This window comes from Xiphias gladius, chromosome 24, assembly GCF_016859285.1.
Source record: "Xiphias gladius isolate SHS-SW01 ecotype Sanya breed wild chromosome 24, ASM1685928v1, whole genome shotgun sequence".
In the NCBI taxonomy this organism is placed as follows: domain Eukaryota; kingdom Metazoa; phylum Chordata; class Actinopteri; order Istiophoriformes; family Xiphiidae; genus Xiphias; species Xiphias gladius.
The window spans coordinates 21194596-21221716 of record NC_053423.1 but is presented as its reverse complement, the minus strand read 5'-3'; the positions used below and the strand labels follow the sequence as shown (position 1 = coordinate 21221716).

Sequence of the window (27121 nt, the reverse complement as noted above, 5' to 3'; positions counted from 1 at the left end):
TAGCGTTACACCATATTTTGCAGCCCTTGGTTAAGTGTGACTGTAGGGGGGCGCTGTCGAGTGGATGTTACTCTATATAAGTGGTTGCTGCTATTACTGTTATTAATTATTTAAAAGGGGCAAAAGAAAGGGGAAAATACCTGACAATATTTAGATGCTGCATAGTTTAAATTCGAATTCCAGGCACAGCATGGTCACGGTTTGTGCTGAACTGCACCAGGAAATTAAGACTGAACAAAACCCCCCCCCAAAAAAAACCCCAAAAATATCTATCGGGGGTCAACAAAAGCACAGCAGAATGAAGATAACCATTTCTGACACAGGTCCTCGAGTCCTGCTTACAGCTACACATTTATCGTACAGACAAGAGACCCGGATCAATCTTCTCATCTAAATCTCAGCAAGAAAGCGAATAAGTTTATTTCCCAAAATGTCAAACTATTCCTTTAAAAAAACAACAAAAAGTAACAGACTGTGTTTGCGTCCTTTTGCGTCCTGTAAAAAGTTGGCGACTTATTTCTCTTAATTCAGACGACACACCCTTCCGACCGTTATTTATGATTTAAATACTTATTTGAAGAGCCCCAAAACAGATGCCATCACTTAAATTAAAAAAGAAAAAGAAAAAAAAAATTCCACCAATACTGCAAAGTTCATGGGATATGTTTGGCGGGAAAAGATGATGTTGTGTGTTTGGGTGTGTGCGTGTGTGTGCAGTAAAATTTTGTTAAACTTAAATTAAAAACACAGATGGAATTCATAAAATACATTCAGTCTCTTTCACACTATCGGCGGGAGAATCTGTTCTTGAACGCTTTGATAGTTTTGGCCATCATGGGGGCGATTTCTGAGAGGGACAAAACAGGAACAGATGATTTATTAGATTTAAAAGGACTGATATTCCAAAAATCACAACTTTGCGCCAGGACCGTTAACACACGCACACTTACTTTTGACCTGTGGCTTGTCCCGGGCGGCGTGTCCTCCTCCTCCTCCTCCCCCTACTGCTGCTGCTCCTCCTCCGCTCGGACCCGAGGAGCGGGACGAGCTGGGAGGAGGGTTTTGTCCGGAGGAAAAGGAGCGACTGCATTCACCGGAAGAGTCTGTGGGAGCTGGCCTTATTCTGAAATTAACAGGGAGGGGGAGAAGATCTATGAGTCTGGTGAATCTAAAACGAACCAAAGCGGCCGTTAACTAAACCACGAACCACAGAAAGTAAGTGATGGACTCAAATTTCTATTGCGTCTGCAACTATTTCCACTATCAATTATCCTCTTGATTATTCTGTTTCAATTAACCGATCCAATGTTTGATGTTCAGAGCTCCAAACTGCTTGTTTTGACCAACCAACAGTCCACAACTTAAACGTGCTCAGTTTACAATAACAGCGGCATATCCTCACATTTAAGAAGCTTTAACTGGTGAGTATTTGGCATTTTTGCATCATGACTGACACAAACGATGAATCAGTTATTTATTATTAAAACTAGGGCTGCAACTAATGACCATTTTCATTAAGCTGCCGATTACTTTTGATTCATTGTTTGATCTATAAAACATCAGAAAACATTTTTTTTTTTTAAATGTACTACATTATGCCCTGGACCAATGGGGGTGTCATTAAATGTTTTGTTTTGTTTGACAAACCGTCCGGATCCAGAAAAATATTCAATTAAATATAAGGTAAGACCAAGAAAAGCAGCAAATTCTCCGATTGAGAGCCTGGAACCATCAAATGTTTGCCACTTCCGCTTTAAATACTACATAAGTGAGTGGATGGATTGGACCTTCGTCCGGTCAAAACACTTGGAAACGGATGAGAAGATCGAAGAAGATCTGACTGGGATCAAAATGTTATCTTTTCAAATACATTTTGTGGTTTGGAGTCAGTGTGCAGGCGTTACTTTTATCATTCCAACATGCATAAAAAATTTTTTAAAAAAAAATCACATTTACTGTATGTAAAATGATGTATCCTCTGTATATCTCAATGTTCATTCTAACTCCACAGAGAAACTTCCGCATCAAATTCGAGACATAAGGCTACATGCAAGCCAACACGATGATGTCCTGTATATTATACTGACTTAATGGGAGCTGCGGCTGTGTTTGAGGCAGCTGTGGACAAACCACTGGTGGTCCCGAACTTCTCCTGTCGGCGGCGAACGTCACGTGGCGGCTTGGCGACAGAGTTTACATACGCCATCTTAACCTGCCGCCCTGCCGGGAGAAACACGACACTCACAGTGAAACACGAACATTCAGAGACTTTGAGAAATAAACGTTTAAGCTTTTAAGTTACACTGTCTCATCCATGGGACGTTACTTCAGGTGCGTCTGCGTTGGTCTGTACCGGACTCACACAACCTTGATAAATTATACACGGCTTCAAAGCTCCAAGCCTCCTGACTATCTGCGCAAAGCCTTTAGGATCCTCATATCGCTGCAACAGCTGCTTCAGACTTGTGGCTATGTCTCCGAAGTGATTTCCACACAAAGGGTACTACTGTAACTTTGGTCCAGTATCTCTCCTACCCATTCTGATCTTTTGGTTGTAACACTTAAAGACATACCCTTCAAGGCAGACCAGGGTTATGACTGTAATCAAAAGGGTTGAAGACTAGTAACCTCTTTGTTTTGGGTACATCATTTTCAGGCTTTTGCACAAAAAATGGGGGTGTCTGGGAACAGGTTAACAACATAGAAATCTATTATGTTCTTACGCCCGATGTCCGTTTTGCCACTTTCTACTGCTTACTGATAAGGTAGTGAGTCAACCTGTAGCTAGAGAAGCACTGATAATGTTTTGACTTTTACCATTTCACAGCCTAAGTGACTCTTAGTTTACACGTCTTCTACAGTCAACACTGAAGGAAAAATCTCAACCTAAACATCAGATAATAGTTACAAAACTTTAGTCAGTGAAAACTTCTGCTACCTTTGGGTTTGTTGGCGTGTGCAGAGGTGATGTTCTGGGTGAGCATCCTCAGTCGCTCCTCGCGCTCGTCGTGCAGCCTCAGGTACATTTCCCTCCAGGACTCGTACTCCTGAGGAGACTCACGCTTGAAGTCCCGGTGACAGTGACGCATCCACAGCTCATCGGAATCCTCCGTGAAACACTGACAGAAGGGGAAAGCGGAAACATTTTTTCACAAGTCAGGGGTTATTACACGAAGGAGATAAAAAGCTATCTACACGATGAAGGCTCCGCAGTGATTGATGAACTGGTTTTCCAATTCCTGGAAAATCTTTCCCACTGCGTGTTTGTTCCGTTCTCCTACGTATGAGTGGTTGGTTTGGATTTTGCCTCTTGTGTGTTTGCGTAGTCTGTCGTCTTCCCCGTTCTTCATGGTGGAGAGGTGGTCTTTTTTTGGGGAGTTTTTCCATATTCCGATCGGAGGTTCCACTGGACAGAGGGGGTTGTGCGCTGTGCGGATACAAAAGCCCCCCGAGGCAGGTTTCTGCTTTGTGATATTGGGCTAGTGGTGTGGCAGTGGTGTTATTTTTCTTCTCGAGAAACTCTAAAGAAGCAGAGTAGGGATTTCTGGCACAACTTCACCTACTTCCCAGGTGCGCGAAGAAGGGAAAAGATGGCTCAAGAGGTCAAAACTCCAGCAACACTTGTTGTGTAAAGAACAACGTTATTGTCAGACCAACGCGTTTTGGCTTGTGGCCTTCATACGGGTCATCCAAATGAAGGCCATCAAGCTGGAGTTTTGATCTCTTCGGAAAAAGAAGCCTATGTGGAAGCTTTAGGAAGCTGCATTGTGTGTTTCGACTTGTGTGTTTGGACTCTTCACCATCACCATAGAAGTGCAGACATTCCTGCATTTCGAGGACCTGTTGGCAGATGGTCACTACTTCAAAGGAATGTCTGACTTGGTTTTTAGGGTTAGAATTAGGTTCAGTTTAGGGTACGGGTTCGGGGTTTGGCATTTAGCTGTGATGGTTAAGGTTAGGGCGAGGGGCTAGGGGCCAGGGAATGCATTTCGTCAGCGAGCATGCGTGTGTGTTACCTGGTTGCTCTGCTCGATGCGGTACAGCTGCTCTGGCGTACATCGCTCCAGAACCGGTTCCAGGATGTCGAATGGCACTCCTCCCACCTCAGCGATGGCTGACAGGGACAGAGACAGAGACATCAAACAGTCACATCTGGGCTGTCGCTTTCGTTTGTTTTAACCACCTTCGGATGCCGTGTGAGTGGAGCGTTGGGTCGGAAAATGACCACAGAAAAGTACATATTGTTGAATTTTCTAAGTGTCTATTTTTTTTAATGCCGTACCACAAACTAATGGAGGTAAACTCCCAAAACTCCATCTCATATTGAATCTAACTATCTAACTACTGTAAACTGCCAAATACCACCAGGGAGAAGCAGGAACTTTTTCATTTTTATTTTATTCTTTTTATTTAATTTGGGTAAAGAGACAATCTAAATGAATATGAGGGGGGAAAAAAATACCCGAATACACTGGCAGTGGTGGGCAATTTTTTTTTTTTAATCTGTGTGTTTAACTTGTGCTCACAAAACACTGAAATTCCTGTCCAAGCATAAAAATATGCACAACATTGCACTGAGGCAACTACAGTATCTACAGTAACTTACAGGCTAAGTACAATAAATTGTGTTTTCATTATTAGGTCTACTATCTGTTGCCTTATTTTTTGTTTTACTCCAGTGATCAGATAAGATCCTTGTTTGCAGTAATGCCACTGCTACAAACATAACTGCATTTCAGCAGCAAAACCAAAAACTCCCTGTAATAATCCGCTCGCCTGGGTAGAAAAAAAAAAATACTTTGCTTCTCTGGAGGAAACAATATTTGGAGTTTTGTTGAAAATAAAAACAGCTTTGACGGTGCTGGACTCATCCTGAGCACGGCAGCTTTGTTCCCAATGACTTCACTGCAAAAAAACTGTGATTCTGTTTGCAACAGTTTCTGTGTTTGGTGTGCAGAAAAGCATTGAGGTTAATAAGACTACCGGAAGAAGCCACATCAGAAGATTGAAATAACTGATGAAGTTGCCGCTTCTGCGCCGAGTGCATAAATTGTGCAGAGCACCTTTCTCAAAGTGGAGACCTACGTATGGATCCTGTTGCTGTGTGATGGCCACAGATATTTAATCAAGTCAAAGAAAAGAAGCCTTTGTTTGGTCTGTGTGAGAGTGTATGAAAGCCAGTATTTCAACAAAGCGTGTGAAAGCTGGCAATGCAGTGGTACTGAAGGAGGTGGAGATGAGTTTTGAAAGGGTGACACAAAAATAAAACCGTATAATTCTACATTTTTTTACATAGAATTACTGAATTCTTATGTTTGTTATTTGCCACCGATTTAATCTTTTCATTGACTTAACATTAAATTCTGCTCATTAGTATTTTATGTATGATAAAAAAAGCAACACAAATACATTATAGTGCTTAATTTATGGTATACAAGTGTGTGGCCACACTGAGGGTGTCTATGAGCGCTCCAGTGCCACCTCCTGGGAGACTCGGGACTGCTTTGTAGCTTTGTTGCTCATAATCTGAGCAAAGCAAAATGCAGCAGCTCCACTCACAATCAATGTTGTTCTGCAGCACGCGGATGCACTGCTCGTACAGAGTCATCATCTTGGGCAGGTAAGCGGTCTTCGATCCTGAGTAGACCACCATCTTGGAGTTGAACCGCTTCCCCGTGAAGCCAGCGTCCTCCTCATCGTTGAAGACAGGAACTGAAAGCAGAGAAGGAAGGGAGTGAAAGTCTGACAATTTGAGGGGAACAGTTAGAGATATGCCGACACTGACAAGGACATTTTCCAAAATAACTTGATTAGGATTTGCATTAATGTAAAAATTCACCTGTTTGTACACGTCAAGCCTAAATTTTGGTATGTGACATGCAAATAACGTTAAAATAATCTGAGCGAGAGAGAAGTCTTCAAACCCTAGAGGTTTACAGCTGTACTGTTAGAAAAATACAAAAACAAATCGCAAACTTTTAGGAACGTTTGACATTAAAATTCAGTCGGTATCAACTCATGTGTTCACCTCCGTGGCAGCCACAGTCAGCCCCAAGTTTGTGCGTGACCCGAGAAATGTCACTGCTGAGGTTGAAAGGTACTATCAGCATGTCAGACCTGGAGGGCAACCGGTCAGCTTATTTCTTTATTATTCTAGCCATATTCTTGGAGCAATAAAATGATGATAAAAAAATGGCCCCCCTCGTTCAAAGAAGAAAGGAGGGGAGCCGCTGAATGCTGAAAAGTGAGAGACCTTAATACGCCCATTTTCTGCACACATACGGGGACTTAATGGCACGAAGACCATAAAAAGACTTGGACTTGAAGCAACTCTGGTTTACAGGTTACAAAGATCACTCCGACATTAACTAGACCAGAAGGAGGAACTGCAAAGTTTACATTTGTGTGTTTGGTAGTCTCGTGATCTCTAGAGGAGGCTCAACATGACATAGGTGTGGGAACGCCACGTGAATTTTCATTTTAAGGGCAGGGCATTACCTTTACGTCTCTGCGGGGATAGCGGCGTGACGTCGATGGAGGGTAGAGGTCTGTAATTGGGTTGGATTGCTGGCAGAGGGATTTCAGGTAGAGTTGGAATGGCCTCAATCACCTGCACACAACAATACGCTTACGTCAATGAGCAGGAACTGCAAACAATTTTCAAACTAAGGGTTTTATAAAGAATAAGATAATAAATGCACACAAAACTAAATGTTACTTGGTGGAGAAAAGCAGTCAAATTACACAGTGAGTTAAAGGTATAGTTCGACATTTTACAAGCTACGATTACTGTCTGTTCAACATGAAACTGGAGCTAAGAAACAGTTACTGGATTTACCTTTGCTGAAGCTCTCATTTCCCTCTAAAAAAGGCATAAAATTCCCAAAAAATTATTTAAAAAACAAAGAAAAAACGGGTTGAAACAGTTAGCCTGGCTTTAGACGTGTTGTTAGTTGGATTTTTTAAAATCTTTGGAAAGAGCCAAATGAGCCGTTTCCCCCATTTCCTATCTTAATGCTAAGTTTAGCTAACAGTCGCTAGGGAGCTCAGCCACTGTCACTAGGAGAAAAACATGATTCTACAAAATAAAAGCATAGCTTTGGTTCCTGGACAGAAAATGACAGGCTCAAGGCTAAATGAAGTCCTCAAAGACTCCTAGATCACAGTTTTATGTAACCAAACTATTAATCGATTAATCAAGAAAATAAACTGCAGATTAATCGATAATGAAAATAATTGTTAGTTGTAACCCCACTTAAATTATACTGAAAACTCTAAAGCAAAGGCCTGAACAAACTCAATCCACTGATGAAGACTGAGTTGTGGCTGAAAGCTCCAGAAAAAAAGCTTATAAATGGAGCTTGAGTTATGATAATTTTGTTAAATTACGCATTCCAATTACTGGTTTAAACACAGCTCAGTCTCTGTAAAATACAGATCCATGTTTACTGTAGCAAAATCATAAAAAATAATGTCGGAAATGATCTTCTTCTGATGTTTATTGTTAAGTTTGCACAATCCAAACTCTGTGTTGCTCTTACCCTCTTGCGTTTTTCGGGTGCCGGAGCAGCAGCTGACGTACTGGAGCTTGAATGTGGCCTCTTGCTGCTCTGAGTGCCGTTCGCCTTGCTCACTTTGGAGGAGGAGGAGGAGGTGGAGGAGGTCGCAGGCGGCAGAGGGGTGCGTGTATGATGGGAAGACGACGTGGAGGAGGACGAGTGAGATGGCCGACTGTGTGACGACGATGAAGACGATGGCTTCTTCTTCTTCTTGACAGACGTTGGGGCGTCGTATGTGAGGAAGGACTCGAACGACATTGTGGGAGTCTCGAAGTCCTCTTCCTCGTCCTTAGATGGAGAGTCCTTCAGTGCTCGTGGTCGCCCTGGAAACAAAGAGGTAAACAGAAAAGTTAGAAGATGCAGTGAATCATGGGAGGTCAGGATCCTGGTCTGTGTTAGCCTTATATCTTGTGCTCTCTGAAAAGACAATAATCCATGTCGTGCCACTGTGAATTCATACTGACCAGAAGCTGACAGATGATAAGACCTTGAAAACTGATACCACCGAACGTTTGGCTCAGGCTCAGGCTCAGGCTCAGGCTCAGGCTCAGGCTCAGGCTCAGGCTCAGGCTCAGGCTCAGGCTCAGGCTCAGGCTCAGGCTCAGGCTCAGGCTCAGGCTCAGGCTCAGGCTCAGGCTCAGGCTCAGGCTCAGGCTCAGGCTCAGGCTCAGGCTCAGGCTCAGGCTCAGGCTCAGGCTCAGGCTCAGGCTCAGGCTCAGGCTCAGGCTCAGGCTCAGGCTCAGGCTCAGGCTCAGGCTCAGGCTCAGGCTCAGGCTCAGGCTCAGGCTCAGGCTCAGGCTCAGGCTCAGGCTCAGGCTCAGGCTCAGGCTCAGGCTCAGGCTCAGGCTCAGGCTCAGGCTCAGGCTCAGGCTCAGGCTCAGGCTCAGGCTCAGGCTCAGGCTCTGGCTCAGGCTCAGGCTCAGTGTCAGGCTCAGGCTCAGGCTCAGGCTCAGGCTCAGGCTCAGGCTCAGGCTCAGGCTCAGGCTCAGGCTCAGGCTCAGGCTCAGGCTCAGGCTCAGGCTCAGGCTCAGTCTCAGGCTCAGGCTCAGGCTCAGGCTCAGGCTCAGGCTCAGGCTCAGGCTCAGGCTCAGGCTCAGGCTCAGGCTCAGGCTCAGGCTCAGGCTCAGGCTCAGGCTCAGGCTCAGGCTCAGGCTCAGGCTCAGGCTCAGGCTCAGGCTCAGGCTCAGGCTCAGGCTCAGGCTCAGGCTCAGGCTCAGGCTCAGGCTCAGGCTCAGGCTCAGGCTCAGGCTCAGGCTCAGGCTCAGGCTCAGGCTCAGGCTCAGGCTCAGGCTCAGGCTCAGGCTCAGGCTCAGGCTCAGGCTCAGGCTCAGGCTCAGGCTCAGGCTCAGGCTCAGGCTCAGGCTCAGGCTCAGGCTCAGGCTCAGGCTCAGGCTCAGGCTCAGGCTCAGGCTCAGGCTCAGGCTCAGGCTCAGGCTCAGGCTCAGGCTCAGGCTCAGGCTCAGGCTCAGGCTCAGGCTCAGGCTCAGGCTCAGGCTCAGGCTCAGGCTCAGGCTCAGGCTCAGGCTCAGGCTCAGGCTCAGGCTCAGGCTCAGGCTCAGGCTCAGGCTCAGGCTCAGGCTCAGGCTCAGGCTCAGGCTCAGGCTCAGGCTCAGGCTCAGGCTCAGGCTCAGGCTCAGGCTCAGGCTCAGGCTCAGGCTCAGGCTCAGGCTCAGGCTCAGGCTCAGGCTCAGGCTCAGGCTCAGGCTCAGGCTCAGGCTCAGGCTCAGGCTCAGGCTCAGGCTCAGGCTCAGGCTCAGGCTCAGGCTCAGGCTCAGGCTCAGGCTCAGGCTCAGGCTCAGGCTCAGGCTCAGGCTCAGGCTCAGGCTCAGGCTCAGGCTCAGGCTCAGGCTCAGGCTCAGGCTCAGGCTCAGGCTCAGGCTCAGGCTCAGGCTCAGGCTCAGGCTCAGGCTCAGGCTCAGGCTCAGGCTCAGGCTCAGGCTCAGGCTCAGGCTCAGGCTCAGGCTCAGGCTCAGGCTCAGGCTCAGGCTCAGGCTCAGGCTCAGGCTCAGGCTCAGGCTCAGGCTCAGGCTCAGGCTCAGGCTCAGGCTCAGGCTCAGGCTCAGGCTCAGGCTCAGGCTCAGGCTCAGGCTCAGGCTCTGGCTCAGGCTCAGGCTCAGGCTCAGGCTCAGGCTCAGGCTCAGGCTCAGGCTCAGGCTCAGGCTCAGGCTCAGGCTCAGGCTCAGGCTCAGGCTCAGGCTCAGGCTCAGGCTCAGGCTCAGGCTCAGGCTCAGGCTCAGGCTCAGGCTCAGGCTCAGGCTCAGGCTCAGGCTCAGGCTCAGGCTCAGGCTCAGGCTCAGGCTCAGGCTCAGGCTCAGGCTCAGGCTCAGGCTCAGGCTCAGGCTCAGGCTCAGGCTCAGGCTCAGGCTCAGGCTCAGGCTCAGGCTCAGGCTCAGGCTCAGGCTCAGGCTCAGGCTCAGGCTCAGGCTCAGGCTCAGGCTCAGGCTCAGGCTCAGGCTCAGGCTCAGGCTCAGGCTCAGGCTCAGGCTCAGGCTCAGGCTCAGGCTCAGGCTCAGGCTCAGGCTCAGGCTCAGGCTCAGGCTCAGGCTCAGGCTCAGGCTCAGGCTCAGGCTCAGGCTCAGGCTCAGGCTCAGGCTCAGGCTCAGGCTCAGGCTCAGGCTCAGGCTCAGGCTCAGGCTCAGGCTCAGGCTCAGGCTCAGGCTCAGGCTCAGGCTCAGGCTCAGGCTCAGGCTCAGGCTCAGGCTCAGGCTCAGGCTCAGGCTCAGGCTCAGGCTCAGGCTCAGGCTCAGGCTCAGGCTCAGGCTCAGGCTCAGGCTCAGGCTCAGGCTCAGGCTCAGGCTCAGGCTCAGGCTCAGGCTCAGGCTCAGGCTCAGGCTCAGGCTCAGGCTCAGGCTCAGGCTCAGGCTCAGGCTCAGGCTCAGGCTCAGGCTCAGGCTCAGGCTCAGGCTCAGGCTCAGGCTCAGGCTCAGGCTCAGGCTCAGGCTCAGGCTCAGGCTCAGGCTCAGGCTCAGGCTCAGGCTCAGGCTCAGGCTCAGGCTCAGGCTCAGGCTCAGGCTCAGGCTCAGGCTCAGGCTCAGGCTCAGGCTCAGGCTCAGGCTCAGGCTCATGCTCAGGCTCAGGCTCAGGCTCAGGCTCAGGCTCAGGCTCAGGCTCAGGCTCAGGCTCAGGCTCAGGCTCAGGCTCAGGCTCAGGCTCAGGCTCAGGCTCAGGCTCAGGCTCAGGCTCAGGCTCAGGCTCAGGCTCAGGCTCAGGCTCAGGCTCAGGCTCAGGCTCAGGCTCAGGCTCAGGCTCAGGCTCAGGCTCAGGCTCAGGCTCAGGCTCAGGCTCAGGCTCAGGCTCAGGCTCAGGCTCAGGCTCAGGCTCAGGCTCAGGCTCAGGCTCAGGCTCAGGCTCAGGCTCAGGCTCAGGCTCAGGCTCAGGCTCAGGCTCAGGCTCAGGCTCAGGCTCAGGCTCAGGCTCAGGCTCAGGCTCAGGCTCAGGCTCAGGCTCAGGCTCAGGCTCAGGCTCAGGCTCAGGCTCAGGCTCAGGCTCAGGCTCAGGCTCAGGCTCAGGCTCAGGCTCAGGCTCAGGCTCAGGCTCAGGCTCAGGCTCAGGCTCAGGCTCAGGCTCAGGCTCAGGCTCAGGCTCAGGCTCAGGCTCAGGCTCAGGCTCAGGCTCAGGCTCAGGCTCAGGCTCAGGCTCAGGCTCAGGCTCAGGCTCAGGCTCAGGCTCAGGCTCAGGCTCAGGCTCAGGCTCAGGCTCAGGCTCAGGCTCAGGCTCAGGCTCAGGCTCAGGCTCAGGCTCAGGCTCAGGCTCAGGCTCAGGCTCAGGCTCAGGCTCAGGCTCAGGCTCAGGCTCAGGCTCAGGCTCAGGCTCAGGCTCAGGCTCAGGCTCAGGCTCAGGCTCAGGCTCAGGCTCAGGCTCAGGCTCAGGCTCAGGCTCAGGCTCAGGCTCAGGCTCAGGCTCAGGCTCAGGCTCAGGCTCAGGCTCAGGCTCAGGCTCAGGCTCAGGCTCAGGCTCAGGCTCAGGCTCAGGCTCAGGCTCAGGCTCAGGCTCAGGCTCAGGCTCAGGCTCAGGCTCAGGCTCAGGCTCAGGCTCAGGCTCAGGCTCAGGCTCAGGCTCAGGCTCAGGCTCAGGCTCAGGCTCAGGCTCAGGCTCAGGCTCAGGCTCAGGCTCAGGCTCAGGCTCAGGCTCAGGCTCAGGCTCAGGCTCAGGCTCAGGCTCAGGCTCAGGCTCAGGCTCAGGCTCAGGCTCGGGCTCGGGCTCAGGCTCAGGCTCAGGCTCGGGGCTCTCGTACTCGTCTGACTGGTATCCTCCTCGGTGTGGGGGGCTGTACTGCTCGTGCTGAGGAGGCGAGGGTGAGTAGTTAGTGTGGTAGCCCCTCTCCTCCTCCTCCTCTTCCTCTTCCTCTTCCATGTAGGGGGGCTCTTCCTCAGGAGAGGGCTCCCGGGTGCGTCTGTGGCCTCCTCCACCACCTGCATCTGGGCCGCGAGTGTGTGTGTGTGACCGAGAGGCTTCTTTGGCGTGGCTGTTGGGTCTGAGGGAGAAGGATGGACAGTGGTGACAAAACACTGTGGTCGCACAGAACTGACTGAAGATGGGCCTCCAGAAAGCGACAACGTTCACTCAACTACTGGCCATTGTTACAAGTTATTTTGCGGCATATAGGTTTTGCGTTTTTACGTGCAAAACGTAATGAATGAATCCTTAGGGGCTGAACAAAAACCCGCGATAACTGTAGCTTAACACCAGGCTGAAAGGCAGTGTTTTGCCGTTCTCTCTGCCGGAAATTTTCAAGTCGGTTTCACCGGCGCACAGGCTCAGCACCACCGACGGGCGCGGCTGGTCGCAGTCAGAGGTTTGCTCTGTTGCACGCGTTACCAGAACCAGCAGTGATGTCACAGTGTCCAGGAGCACAGCTGTGCATTGTTACAGCAAGACGAGAAATTAAACCGCTGGAGATAGGCAGACAGAAGATTTTCAGAGGCTGTTGAGTTGCTCTTTAAACTTCTCACTTCTCACAGATGAACATACAAATAATTAATTAGCAGTCTGAAAAAGACACCTAATCAGGATAAGTCCTTATGATAAAACAATAGATATAAGACTTTGTAGTAACACTTTACTGTAAATCCCCCTGTAAATAATTAGCATTTTATAAACAGTATACAAGCATTTAATAGATGGCATTTAAGCATTTAAAACATTTTAGTGTTAATTAGCTAGTATTTGTCATCTATTATAACGTCTCCTATGAAGACATGTTTTATATTATTACAATTGTGCGTCACTATATTCATCATCTGTTCATAACGCCAGCTTCCACTTCACAGGAGGCGTGATCAGTAAATACTTACATCTGCTTACAACGATATTATAGTTTGTTATAAAACATTTATTAAATGTTTATATGATGCAAATAAATAATAATAATTAATCCAATAATAAATAAATGCTGAAGAGGGGTACTTAAAGGGGGTACCCCCCCCCCCCAAGGGGTGAACAGATAAATCACAGACGATTAACAGGATAGGAGAATTTAATAGGGTTTAAAATTACATTTATTTTTCACATATTCCTGGTCCTAACTCATATATCAGGGGTAACAAACTCGTTTTCACAGGAGACAGTTTCATAAGGTTGACTACATGTTTACGATTAATTTTAAACTCTGGGCCAGCAGAATTTTTTTTAAGACTAATAATCGAAATTTCCAGCAAGGTTTCTAAATCAGGAGAGTAACAATAGGCCTTTTTTTTTTTCTTTTTCTTTTATCCTCATTTTAGAGTGAGGTAGCTCCGCCTGGCCGCGCGACCTCTCAGCACTACGATTTACCGAGTCGCTCCTGACACCTGACCAAAAAAAAACCAAAACGTTCTCTGAAACCGAAGAAACGCTGACCCTGACGACAGACAGTCTCAAGAGAGGCGGACAGTTCATTATTTTTTACGCGACTGCTTTCCGTCTCATCTGCGAGGAGAAAGCCGCAGTTCTCCCGTTGTACCGTCAGAGCAGTGTGATCAGCTTCAAAGCAAGTATAGCAGAAATCTGTAGCATTTATGAAAACACTGGAGATTTTTTTTTTTTTTCCCCCGTCCTGTTAGGAGAGGACAACATGGCTGGACAGGCCTAATGAGTCACGAGTGAGCAGTGCTTAGTTCTAAGGGGCCTCGTGCCAAAAAAGCCAACCAATCTCCAGTGTATATGGCCACTGCAGGAACAGAGACACACAGTATACAGACACATGAGTGCCGAAACCTGGACCGCTCCACTCCCTTACTACTGGTCGCATGTTGAGGCACAGGCATGCAGAACGGTACCTGTCTGCAGACTGAGGGACCAGTTTCTTCCATTTGGCTACGAGGCTTTTTGCCACCTCTCCGGCCACTTCGTGTTTCCTGAAAGAGTTCACAGTCTTCCCCACTCCAGTTTCCTGCGAGAGAGCAGAAGGAAGTCAGCGCACACTGACACCGATCGCTCTTATTCGTAGCATCCGAGCTTAAATTTACTGGTTTAATTTAACAGCAGAAGGGAAAGGTTTGTATATTCACAACAGAGTTTTAGGCCGCAAGTCTTACTGTGGGTAGATATATCACATGTGAAGTGTCTTGACATTTAGTCTGCGTGTGTTCATTTTACTTTTACAGCTGCTATGATATCTTAGGCAGCTTCAGCCGAGCGATCTGATTGGTCAGAGACATGTTCAGGCTCTGCTGATAACTGCCATAAATCTCACCTAGTGAGAAAGAAAAAGCCGAGTGAGCAAGGCATTTTTTTCTCCCACGAACTGGTCGTCTTATACAGCAGGCGAGGATTAAATGCCTTGCTCAAGAGCATCAGCAGTTCATCTTTGAACAGTTTCCACCACTGCAGGATTGCTTTCGCTTCTCTGTTTTTTATTTTTTATTTATCTTTATAGGCAGACATTTTAGTTCGGAAATCAAGACGATGTGAACCGTGAACCAACAAATACTCACCACCAGTATATCCACAGTCATGGGAAGTTCCCCCAGTCGTTTGAGGGTCTTTAGTAGCTGCGAAACGAGAGAAAGGCAAAACTAACTTTCACTGATTGTTCTTCTGCAGAGTATCGCACAAATTGACTTATTATGAGTGGCAACCGTTGCTCTAGCATCACTGAACACAGTTAAATGAAGCATGAGTCTTCATTGAAATTCAATATTTTTCTTAATGCGACATTTTTGTTAGAACTGGTATAGACGGACTAAAGATAAGTAAGCATTATCGTTTTGGTTATTATTATGGGCTGGGAGGCATTAAATATAGAAATTTGTCAACTCAGATTTTTTTCCAGGACGTAAACACCAACGTTACCGTGCCCTTGCCTTTAAAATCTCTCATATCAACGTTGTAAATCAGCGAGCAGGACTGCTTTTAAGTTTATGGCCTACGTCAAAAACAGAGGAGTGGGCTATTTTATCCATGAACATTTTCCCAGCGGCTGAGCGTGACAGTTCACTTGTCACCTCGGGAACTTTAGCTTTGACTTTTTCTAAAGATTTTTCCAGAAAATGTTCTTCAAATGCAATTTTTTTTATTTATTTCTGTGTTGAGAGAACTGAATTGTGTGTGAAATACGGTTTACACCTAATCATTTAAAGTTACTTTATATTTTGGCAATATGGCAACCAACTGCTCAATTTTGATATTTATCTTAATATTGTGATAGAAAATTAAATATTCAGTGAAAAAAGAATGACTAGGTGCATATACGATGGCCATGTCCTAACTCAGGCTACTTGCCCATATAACCTGTACATATCCGTGTGCATGCATGACGGGTTTGCTCACAGGTTTCGATTTCAACCACTGTTCTCACTTGGTGGCGATTTACATGAAAATACTCTCAGATGTGGAACTCGGTTGCTCACCAGTCCCGGATCAAATGCCTTTACACCTGGGGGATTTAGGTTGGGGAGGAAGTTGAGGAGCCCTTTCTGACCTTTGAACTTTACATTGCTGCCTCTGTTCCGCTGAGCGTGCAGCCGGTCACCGTCCGGGCGGCTCGGACCCAACACTCAGTCCTGCCCCATGGAGACTGAGTGATGTCGCGGCCCAAACGGGTCGGGGCTGCTGTAGCATCACTGAGCCGTGATGGGGGAGTTTTTCTGTTTTGTTTTTATGTATTTATTTTTTTAATTTTGGAAACCGGATAATGGCTCGTGTTGACCAAATCACACACAAATCACGTCTGCTTTGTTTTTTGGTTTTTTTTTTGGTTGTTTTTTTTTTTGGGGGGGGGGGCACCGTTACGTCTCAGCGCAGAAAGTAAACAAAGGGCAGGTCGGACATCGTTATTTATCCTTATTATCCGCTTTTAATTTTTCCATCAGTCACCACCGGAGCCCAGCGCAGCGGCGAAAGGCTGCGGTGTACCTCCAGCGAAGCTAAAGTCAGTTCAACGTCGCAGGGCCCTGGAGTCGCTGTAACTGTCGTTACTTTCCGCACTAACGTCGGTTAGCTGGATGGCTAACGGCTACGCTGCCCGACCCCCCCCCCTCCCGAGTTTTCGTTATAAGACAAATCACGTCGTGGTTACCGTTACTCTCTCAGTATCCGACAGGACACCCGCGGGCGGGCGTTGCACCTGACAGGTGTTGGTTCTGTCTACAAGCCGAGGTTAAACAACTACGTTATAACAAGTTAAAAACCCCTTTATTATAGTGACGTCCACGTGATGCTTTCAAGGACTGTCGGAAACGTTGGGATCGTTAGCCGAGCACCGGTGGCTCATAGTCAAACTTATTCAAAAAAAGAAAAAAGTGTCCAAAGTATTACGGCTAAGAAACATATTTGTCTATTGAAGGGCTGCAACTAAAGATTATTGTCATTATCGATATATCTGCCAATTATTTTCTCGATTTGTAAACTGTGGGCGATTTTCATTTTCTGTATTAGAGCTGCAACAATTAATAGAGTCATTGATTAGACAACTGACAGAGAATTAATCTGCCAATATTTTGATAATCGAGTAATTGTTTTGGGGTTGGTTTTTTTTTTTCATTTTATAAGCAAAAATTCCAAATATTCATTGGTTGAAGCTTCCCAAATGTGATAATTTGGTGCTTTTCTTTCATGACCTGATTATTTTTGGCATTCTGGACTGTTTGAGGAATAAAACAAGCAACTTGAATACATCAGCTTTGGCTTTGGGAAACTGTAGCGGGCGGCTTTCACTATTTTCTGTATTTTCTGACATTGTATAAACAAACCAATTAATCGGGAAAATAATCAACAGATTAATCTATAATGAAAATAATCATTAGTTGCAGCCCTGACTGCTAGCACTAGCAAGGGGACCCCTCCAAGCCATCAAGTCCACAGTTACGAATGTTAGTGATTCATTTATAAAGGGTAATGGGTTTCTCTCTGGTAGTAATTTGTTCTATTCTTCATCCTATTTTTAAGAGTTTTTGCAAAAGAACTATCGTTTATTTTTTTATGTTTAAAATTCACGTATTCTATTCTTCAGTATGTTTGGGATATTTATTCTACTCAGACCACGGCTGTGCTGCCCTGTTGTTGGAGGTTATGTTTTCATCCATGTCTGGTTGTTGTTTAGTTTTGTCGTTTAATTTGTCAGCAGGACTTCGCAAAAAGTAGTTAACCGATTTGTACCGATATTGGGGGAGGGATGGGGCGTGGGCCAGGGAAGAACCCATTCAATTTAGTAGCAGATCCGGATCATTTACTATGAATTTGAATTTTTTTCTCTGAAGTCTGGTGTAAGCTGTTTGATGTTGGACTTGGCGGAGGTCTGCACTCTACTGTGAGCCATTCTAGTTTATAAATGTATTGTATTGGTATGTATTGGTCACAAAAAAAAAAGAGATTCATGTATATTACATATTTTGGACATACATTTTCACCTCTTGAAAACTTGTGACAGACATTTGTGTTTACTTGTAACATTTTATGGACAACACTTATATGACTGGACTAAATTATTAAACAACATGATGAAATTTTTTTTTTTTCAACCCTACTATTAACAATCTTACTAGAGCTGCAACGATTAGCCAATCAAGCATTCAAAAGAAAATTAACCATTAATATTAGTAATATTTTAAGCAAAATCGCCAAACTTACACTGGTTCCGTCCTTTTCAAATGTTAGGATTTGATGCTTTTTTGTTGAATAAAAAAACAAACTGAATATACTTGGGTTTTAGACTTAAGGTTTAATGAAGTAAAGCAATTTTAATATATCAGATTGAGCTGTGGGACATTTTACTAGACATTTTTCACCATTTTCTGACTCTTGGTAATTGAGAGATTAATCTGCAGATTAGTTTATTTTAAATATAATTTTTTTTTTTGTTTCTTTGATTTTTTTTTTTTTTTTTTTCCCCTTACAGCAGTTACATGTTGCCACAGGTGTATTTTCTTTCTCCAAACCCGATTAACTCGATTTATAAATAAAACAATCACTACAGAAAATTGTTACTGTTGTTTCGGGATTACTATAAATCAGTATTTCCCCCAAAAAAAGCAGCTTTATGACAAAGATTTACAGAAGTCGGAGCCCGACAGCGGCCTGTAAACGCAACATTTAAAAAACCGTTTCGACTCTCGGGAAACTGTCGCGACCGCGGCTTCGTTTCGGCCTCCACAGACGAACGGCCGCGTTTCGCCAGACGGTCGGTGCAAAAGACCGAACCCCTCCGTCTCCACCTGTTCAGCCGTTACCTTTCGAGGCTCCGGGTTCTCCAGGAGCCGGGACTGAAGTCTGTCTGCTATTTCCAGCAGTTCCTCCGCCATGTTTACTGCTGGTACCCTGTCTCCCGGAAACTACTTCATCCTGAGTGAACACAGGCAAAAAAGAAGAGGTTCCGCTAGTTTAGTGTCCGCTACGGCGGGACGCAGGCGTTTTACACCCGTCTAAAAATACAAACAAAATAACTCCGCTTCAACGAGTACATCTGAGATTAAATTAATCCTTTTTTAAACGGGGACGAGGCTGAAGTTTGTTCATTAGAAGAAATAATCGTGAGAGACGGAGATACGTCAACACGCAGCGGACGTAGCACGCAGGAACACCTGTTCTTTTTACGTGGGTGAAAACGCTGAATTAGCTGTAGTGTCATTTACTTGGAACACCATACCTGCTTTCAAGAAAGAAAGAAAGAAAAAAAAACACCCACTCAGTTTTCAGATGACTTCAAAGTGAGTTCATAGTCTAATGTTTCTGGAAACGGCCCGTCTTCTGGTTCACTTGGTTGTCTCGGATTGTTTAAAGTCAAAAACACAATGTGTCCCTTTCTTCTTTAACATCCTATAATAATATTAATAAACATATAGCAGATAATGGTGGCGACTTTCGGGCTTCAGGGCCACACATTTCGAAAACTGTCAGTCGATTTAATTGATAAGTCACCTGGGAAAAAATGAATGGCCAACATCAGGATAAGATGCCGAACGGTTGCTGGATTAAGCCTCATAAAGTTGAGGATGTGCTGCTTTTCTGTTTTGTATTATTGTAAATTGAATATCCATCGGTTCTGGACGGGTTGGACAAAATAATAATGTTTTATATTTTTTACATACATTTTACAGACTAAACCATTAACCAACTGATTGGAAAAATAATAGATTTACTGAGGATTTTTCTCTCTTTTTATTTTTTATTTGATTTGTTTGTGAATCTACAAAACACACTGAATCCAAGTTCATGAATAATGATTATTTTACACTATCAGTGAATCTGTTGGTTATTTTTTCCCTAGTAGTAATCTTATATTAACTTTAGTGACTAGGAATACATCAGATAACATGTTTTAAACCCATCCATAGCGAGTCTCTCTTGTTTTGCTGGTGTGAAAAGGGGAATGAGCGAGGTAAACAGTCAAACAACGAGAGTAGATTTACAGGATTGGAACCAAATCTAAAACCCATAACCCCAAGGCCCCCCAGGGGCGATGGTGAGGCGGGGTCGGGGGAAAAGAGGGCTGGCCTCCTTTGGGATATTTTTGGAGGGGAGGGCAACGAGGGGTGCCTGTATTTGGAAATGGAGGTGGATGCCTGAGGTGGGAGGTGGAAAAAGAAAGAAGAGGGTGTGATCCGGCAGGCGGTGCTGGAGGTTGGAGGCTTTGCAGGGGGTGGGGGGGGGGTGGGTTTGAATCATATGTCACAGCTTTGGTTGGCACCCTGATTTCCCTCTGATACTGACACACACACACACACAGCACTCTGACAGACTGACAGAGGACGGAGGGACGAAGCAAAGAGGAATCTGTGCGAGAACAACAACAAGGAAAAAGAAAGAACGTAGAACAGAGCCCAAAGAGAGAAGCTGAGAAAGCAAAGGAAAGGAAGAAGAGCAGGAATCAGGCAGTAGAAAGAGGTAAAATACATTTAATTTTATTGCATTACAGCTTGTTGAGGTAAGAAGAGTTTGTAACTTAAAGGCCCAAAGCACTTTTGTATGTTAAAATCTCCGCTTCCAGTTTGATTTCTGTTTTAAATTCATTAAATCTCCCTCTCTTTTTTTTTTTGACATTGACAATAACACCAATGCAGTGCAGAGGACAGAAACCACATATCAAATAATACACGTCTCATGGCTTCCTGATGTAAAGTAGTAATTTATAGTAATAATAATTTATTTAACTGTTGAATGGAAACAATGTGAAGCTGTTGCCAGTTGCTCTCGGGGTATTACTATACTGCAGGTGGCGTAAGTCCTTCTCTTTCCAGTCCATAGCCGTAAAATACACACAAGCGCACGCGCACACACACACACACACACACACACGCTCACACACATACATGTTGTGTGGGTCAGCACCTATAAATACCCTCATGAGATAAGCAAGGGTATTCAGCTACAGGCGCAAAGTGATAGATGTGTTGGGGATGGGTGCAGGGTGGTGTTTTGTCAGTCTACGTATACTGTCCATAGAGATACAGGTGGTGGACAAAAATAACAGACGCACCTTGCCAACCAGCAGCTACATTATTAACAGCAGCTCGGTAAAGCTCAAAATATTCAGGTTAATTTAGATCGTCGGTGAAGCTGATTCAGTTGAGTGGCCATTTTTAAGGACCTATAGTCCGTGGTGCTGCTAAAGCCTCTATAATCATTATTTATATATCACCAATGGCTCACTTGGCTCACGGTATGTGAAAGAGGCTGCTCGTAGTGACAGACACATGGCAAGTTATCGCTCGACTCCGCCGCTCTGCGAAGCGCTGTAGCGTCTTTTCAGCTCACCGTTTGGCTGCCTGGGCCGCAGCTTTCGGCTGTCTCGGTTCACTCCCGCCGCTCTCATGGCGCCGCTTCCAGCTGCAGCGTCGGAGGCAGCGGTTCCAGGTGAAGAAAAAAAGAAAAGCCCTTCAAAAAACAAACTGTCCGCTACCTGCCTGGCAAACAAACAGCAGACGGACACCATCAGCGACCGGCTGGTGAACGCAGTGGAGGATTTAGCGGTTAAAAAGCCAGATATTTTCCCTCAGGAGCTGGCGGGGACCAAAAACAAAAAGCACGAAAACGTCCCCTGAACTCTCTACTGGTGGCTGACAACAGCAGATTCATTCACAAGCACACTGAGGTCGATGTCTAAAAATAAAATGTGAGGCCGCTGCTTAGATTGCCAACCCTGTTCTTTTCACACACACTAAAACAGCTTATTTTCCAGTTTGAATCAAGAACCCTCGCACATCACCTCCGCATCTACTCTGTTCGCCCCCATCGCAGTCTTAAAGACCACTGAGGAACAGGCCTTTTCCCTCCACAGGACAGAGCATCTGGTTTCATTACTGTGAAACGACTTTAAACGAAACCCTAATGTTGGTAATGTTAAAAACAAAAGAAGGGTTGACTGGGCTGCAGCCAGAGTAGGTTGAGGATGTAAATAAAAACAAGTCGGCCCAGAGAGACCCAGAGGGTGCGAGGTGAAGCCGGTGTCCCACTGCAGCACACGTGGCAGTGATTCAAACTGGACGCTTTTCCTGTCCAGCTGGACGTTCACATTGATAGCTTTCAGAGTAATCTATTACACGTACGGATTCATGTGTTTTAGGCCCAAAGATTGCAGGGGCATCTGGCAATCGGCTTTTCTTAAATTTTCGTCTAAAATCAGAATTTCGTTGGGCATCTGTTGGGCACCTGCATCTGGGTCGGCAGAAAAAAAAAAGCATCCGACACCTGAGACCTTTTTTTGGAGTTCTGTTTACATTTTCAAAGACCTTACGGCCCGAGGTTTCTCATACAAGAGGAAGATTTAGAATCAGAATAAGAATCAGAATCAGCTTCACCGGCCAGCTATGTTTGTGCATACAAGGAATTTGACTGCGGTTTCTAGTGGCTCTCAAGGTTCGAGCTGCGGAGGAGGGGAAGCAGGGCTGAAATAAATATTAAGCGGGGAATTTAATAAGTTACTTTATTAACGTACAGTAGGTGGTTATGTCCAGTATGTGCATGTATACACGTTTATGTACAGTATATACAACCTGCTTGTACTTATATTTAACGGGTGACAGATGATGTATACATGTTATTGCACAATGTGAGTTTCAAAACTAATAGAAATATCATTTTGTTGAAAAGTGGGTGTTGTGGGTCCATGCACAGGGGATTGTTTCTGATGTTACACGGTTGATCAACTGTTCATCAGAGTGGAACGTGTAGGAAGAAGCGGTCGTTGCGTCTGGACGTACAGCGTTCTGTAGCGCCCACCCGGGGGCAGGAGTTGGAGCAGGTTGTGTCCGGGGCGTCCAGGGGTCCGCAGCGATGGTCCCTGCCCGCTTCCTGGCTCTGGAGGAGTACAAGTCCCCGGGTGGTGGGCAGGTCGGCACCAGCGACCGTTTCTGCAGTCCTCTTTGTCCGTTGCTGTGTCGTCTGCAAATTTCAGGAGTTTTACAGACGGGTCTCCTGAGGTGAAGTCATTAGTGTAGAGTGAGAGGGGCAGTGGGGAGAGCACGCACCCCTGTCGGGGGGGGCACCAGTGCCAGCTGTCCAGTCGCTGGTAGCCGGTGATACACTCACAGTCGGAGGCGAGTGATACATTGAGCCGAAAGAGTTTGGAGGGGGGGGTTTCTGTGACGACGGTGTTGAACGCCGAGCTGAAGTCCACAAACAGGATCCCCTGCATATGTCCCTGGGGAGTCGGGGTGTTGCAGGATGTACTCCAGTCCCATGTTGACTGACCTGTTTGCCCGGTAGGCAAAAATTCAGGGGGGTCCAGCAGGGGGGCCCGTGATGCCCTTAAGGTGGGTCAGTACCAGTCTCTCGTAGGACTTCATGATCACAGGCGTCTGGGCTGACTGTGGAGCGCTTGAGACAGGAAGGGACAACAGACATAATAACATAGTTCACAACATTAAAAATTACTGGTAACACTTTATTTTACAAGTCTGTTTCTTAATAAGTTATTGCAGGTATTGATTTCCACTGCTCCATTTAAACCCAAATTAATATTCTTTCACGGTTCATTTGTTATTATGATCATTTTTTGTGAGTTTCATTAATATGGCAGTTACAATGAACTTAGATTGTAAACAAAAAAATACAGATTACAAGAAAAAATAGATATATCTACAAACATAAATGGATGTACTGTACATACAGAGATCAGTACAATAAATAGAATAAAATAATGAAATACAAGAAGGTCAGCTGTACTAAAATATTTGTAGTGCCAACTAGAATAGAAAAGCAGTAAAATGATGAACAAAGACCATGTATTTAATCAGTTTTTCTCAGGTTACCAGAAAGACTATTGCTGTTGTTTTGAAAGGAGATGCTGCTGTTGGTTACAGTATTTCTGTCAGTGATGATGATGATGGTGGTGGTGGTGGTGGGGGGGGTCTGGTTCCCAGTTTGGTGGATGACAGAGCAGCTGCTCCCTGCATTAACCTTGGTCCCAGATATTTCTGACGGCTGATCCATGCGGAGCTAAGATTATTTTCGTGCCGACAAATCGCTCGGATCACTGCTGATTTGTGTTCTTGAGTTGTTGTTGTTTTTTTTCTTGAAACGTCGCCAAGGCTCAGGTCTTACATTTCAGTGGTGGAAACTTTCCGGGTACATTGACTCAAGTTCTGTGCTTTTGTACAATTTTGAGTTACATATACTTTACTTGACTATTTCCATTTCATAATACTCTATACTTCTACTCACTCACTACATTTCTTGGGGAAATATTTTACTTTTTACTGCAGTACATATATCTGACAGCTGTATCTTTACCTTACAGATTAAGATTTTACTTATAAATGCCCAATAAGCTTATCAAACACGAAACACTGTTAAACATTAAACCAGCGGTTGACAACATATGTGACTCGTGACTCCTTCCAGTAAATCAGTGTCTAATTTGGGCTCTTTGCTTATGTTTCAGACATCTGTGAGTTGTTATCAGTTGAACCCAAGACACTTTTCTGCGCTAACCTTGGCTTCATTTAAATAACTGTTTGAAACCAAAGGGGGTGAACGTACACAATATTACACAAAAAAAGCAAAAATGAGAGAAAAGTCCCCCAAAATTTAAAAAAAAAAATACAGATTTTGGTGTCAGAGATGAGTTTTTCCTTCTTTCATCACCTTCACGACCTTTCAAATGTATCTCGTGGCCCTTTGGAGGGGCCCCCGGCCCGCTGGGATGGGAACCACAGGACCAAACTACCCAAAGTGTTTCCAAAGCACCGTGGGTCAAACCAGCCCCACCTCGAGCAGTTACAACAGTTAAACCAAAACAAAGGTGATGCATCAGTATTAACAATCTAATAATCTCATAAATAATAATGTATCAGTGACAGGGGACATTTTTCTGCAGAACCTTTGATGCTTTATTTATCTGACTGTACTATTTATAGCTTATTGCAGGACTTTGAGTTGTGATGGAGTATTTTTTTTTTTACCCCGTAGCACCGGTCCCTTTACTTAACTAAGGAATGTGAGCAGCTCTCCCACCGCGTATCATCTGGGCTGAAACTTTTAAAAGATTTCCAACAGGAGTTGCCGGACTGCCCGTCAATGGGCGAAATCAAAAACCAAGAGACGGTGAAATGCGCTGGAGTTGTGGCGAGGGGGTGGACGCTCTTGGGCGCCTCTTATATTTGCGGGGAAAAGCAGAAAAATGTGTCTTTTTTTTTTTTAATTTTTCTTACTGAGATTATTATACCGCTCACTTGTAAAAACGAGGCATACGATATTTTATCTTACACGCCGGTGCTTTGGGGTTTTGGGGCTGGGTCACATTTTCACAAAACCAACCGATCCAGACATTTGTCCTTTATTTATTTATTTTTTTTTACCGTGGAGGAGTGTGTTCATGCGGCAGCACAACGAGGGTGATGCAGCGTCCCGCCTGCTGGACGTCGCCGTTTCAACCCCCCCCCCCAATAACTGTCAACCCCTCCTCTCCACACGACACCGGCGGCAGCTGCCGCTCCGTCCCCGCACGATCCGAGTGTCCTGTCCATGTGTGGAGCCCGTGGGCCGGCGAGCCAGTCGGCGCTATTTTAAAAAAAAGGGAGCCAAGTTCAGACACAGAGCGAGTGGGGGGGGGTGGGGTGGGATGGGGTGGGTCGAGAGACGTTCGGGGCCACCGGAGCTGAGCTGTCGGCGGACCGAAGTTTAAGGTTACAACCAAACCGGCGCTGACACGAGTAGCTGACACGGTGGTTTTACGCGGGACTCGGGTTTCAAGAGGCAGCGACCCCGGGGGGAGGCCCCGATCCCCGGAAGACGCCACGAGGGGGAAGAGCGGCCACCGTCGGCGGCAAAACACCGGGGAGCGCGAGGAAACGCGTCAGAAATCGGTGGCGTGGCACTAATGTCCGACATTCCGAAAATGCATCTGAACTCCGTTCAAAGGTGTTAGGCCCCGGAAAGTTTCAAAACACATTAATGACCATGGAATATGTAGCTAAAGTGAATAAATAAATAAATAAACAGCCTGTTTGTTTGTTTGTTGGTTGGTTGGGGGGTGAAGTATTTTCACAGCAAGTCTGAATTCCCTTTTCCTTTCCCTTCTCGTACACCAGAGACGAAACTTCATGTGATGGGGAAGTAGGTTTCGCTCTGAAATGGGTGTCCTCTGGAGGACACCAGAGGACACCCACCTTTTTTTTAAATTCTCTTGTCGTTTTTTCCAAATTGGCTGGACAGAAAACTTTCTTTTTCTTTTGTAAAGAGGCAGTTAAAAAGCTTGAGGGAGAGCAGGAGTTTTCCATAGTTTGGAGACTCCAGCGCAGACCAGTTGCACAATAATGGAAATGAAAAACGAAGTGTACAGTTGGGTCTGGCGCTTTGTATGCATTGTTCCTATGCACACAAACGTTTTGCCTTTTCAAACTGGAATTTTGGTTTGGCTTCTAGTCTTTTTTTTTTTTTTTAATTTTTATTCTTTTTTCAAATCAAATGCCAAAAGAGACACAGGCAACAAGAACAGAGGCGTCCAATTCCTCCCACCCATGTCTCTTGCACTGCTTAAAAGCCCAGGACAACAACAGGTACTAAAGCAAACCCATAAACAACAAAAAGAACCAAAAAAAAAAAAAAAGAAGGACTACAAGAATTGAGATATATGCCCCGTATACCTATTAAGTTACATCCAGGAAACTCCATGCACACCATTTCTCCCATTTTTTTTTTTTTTTTTTTTACATCAGAGCTGCTCTGCCTTCTGCATATCAGGACTCGAATGTGATCCCTGCACACTCTGTTGCTGTCCCTCCTCTGCTCCGCTGCAGCTTGCAGACCTCGGCTCATTGCCCCAGTTGCTCCGGCAGGTTGAAACACACGCAGCGCGTGAAGCGCAGCAATGAATGCTCCACTTTAAACCACAAATCCGACCCCGAGCTGAGCTTCATTTCTGGGCGGCCCTCGCACCTGTCCCTCACGGGGAGACACGGAAGGATTCAGGGAAGGTGTCGATTCGCAGCCTGTGTTTTGTTGTGTTGTGTGTCAGACGGAGATTAACTGAGTAATGTGCATCTGTCAGTGGGTTTTTGTTTGGCCTTAAGTGACCATGAAACAATACAGTGATTTGGTTGTTTATCAAGTGTGAGTGCACCATCTGCTGGGGACACCTTTCTCTTTACTAACTGGAGATATAAAGACACCTTGTGGCAGACAAGGAGAGATAAACGAAACTGTTTACGCGAGGTGGAAAGTGATTTTTGTTTTCTTTGGCGTAACAGTTGATTAAGTTGAGCTGATTTTCATACCGTGCTAAAATTAATGGAAACTCACAGGCGCCTGGAAATTTATAGACTCACTAAAATATCCCAAAACTCTGATATGTTCAGCGGATGTTTGGCAAAAGATTTAAAATACGATAAACAACAAAGGTCCTCAGCCAGTAATGAACCGGGGACGGTGCCATTATATTTCGATAATTAGGCTTTTTTTCAAGGACTGGGCCTTTCATGGCACAGTTACGTGTATAAACTGGATTTTCGTAGATGCCTCAAATGAGTTCTTGACACTGCGTCTTTGTCTTCTCCCTCTTTTTTTTTCCAGGTGCTGTGTGCTGTGCTAAAGTGAAACCACCCACGAAAAACCAAACTATCTAAATCTACCAGTCTGTCCATCAAAATATTCCTTCTGCTCGGAAGAAGGCGATACATAGCTACCACATCCAGCCGACAGCAGAGGGC

At 46.2% G+C, this 27121-nt stretch overlaps 1 protein-coding gene across 1 annotated transcript; it reads right to left on the bottom strand.

Moving 5' to 3' along the window:
* Positions 1–780: 780 nt before the first annotated feature.
* On the bottom strand, positions 781–18552 carry eloa (elongin A). Its single transcript, XM_040121918.1, has 13 exons — positions 18206–18552; positions 14474–14530; positions 13817–13929; positions 9351–12033; positions 8020–8029; positions 7542–7882; positions 6499–6610; positions 5560–5712; positions 4017–4114; positions 2939–3119; positions 2088–2220; positions 947–1123; positions 781–847 (listed from the first exon to the last, which is right to left on the bottom strand). The coding sequence occupies exons 1-13, from the start codon at positions 18275–18277 to the stop codon at positions 781–783; spliced, it is 4197 nt and encodes a 1398-aa protein (XP_039977852.1). The 5' UTR covers positions 18278–18552.
* Between the last annotated feature and the right edge of the window lie 8569 nt (positions 18553–27121).

Excerpts from the sequence above, each read along its gene's own strand:
- eloa (XM_040121918.1), bottom strand. The coding sequence starts at position 18,277 with ATGGCGGAGGAACTGCTGGAAATAGCAGACAGACTTCAGTCCCGGCTC. Across the intron at positions 3,120-4,016 it reads GCATCGAGCAGAGCAACCAG|TGTTTCACGGAGGATTCCGA; the intron begins GTAACACACACG and ends CCCTTCTGTCAG. Across the intron at positions 1,124-2,087 it reads ACAGCCGCAGCTCCCATTAA|AATAAGGCCAGCTCCCACAG; the intron begins GTCAGTATAATA and ends TGTTAATTTCAG.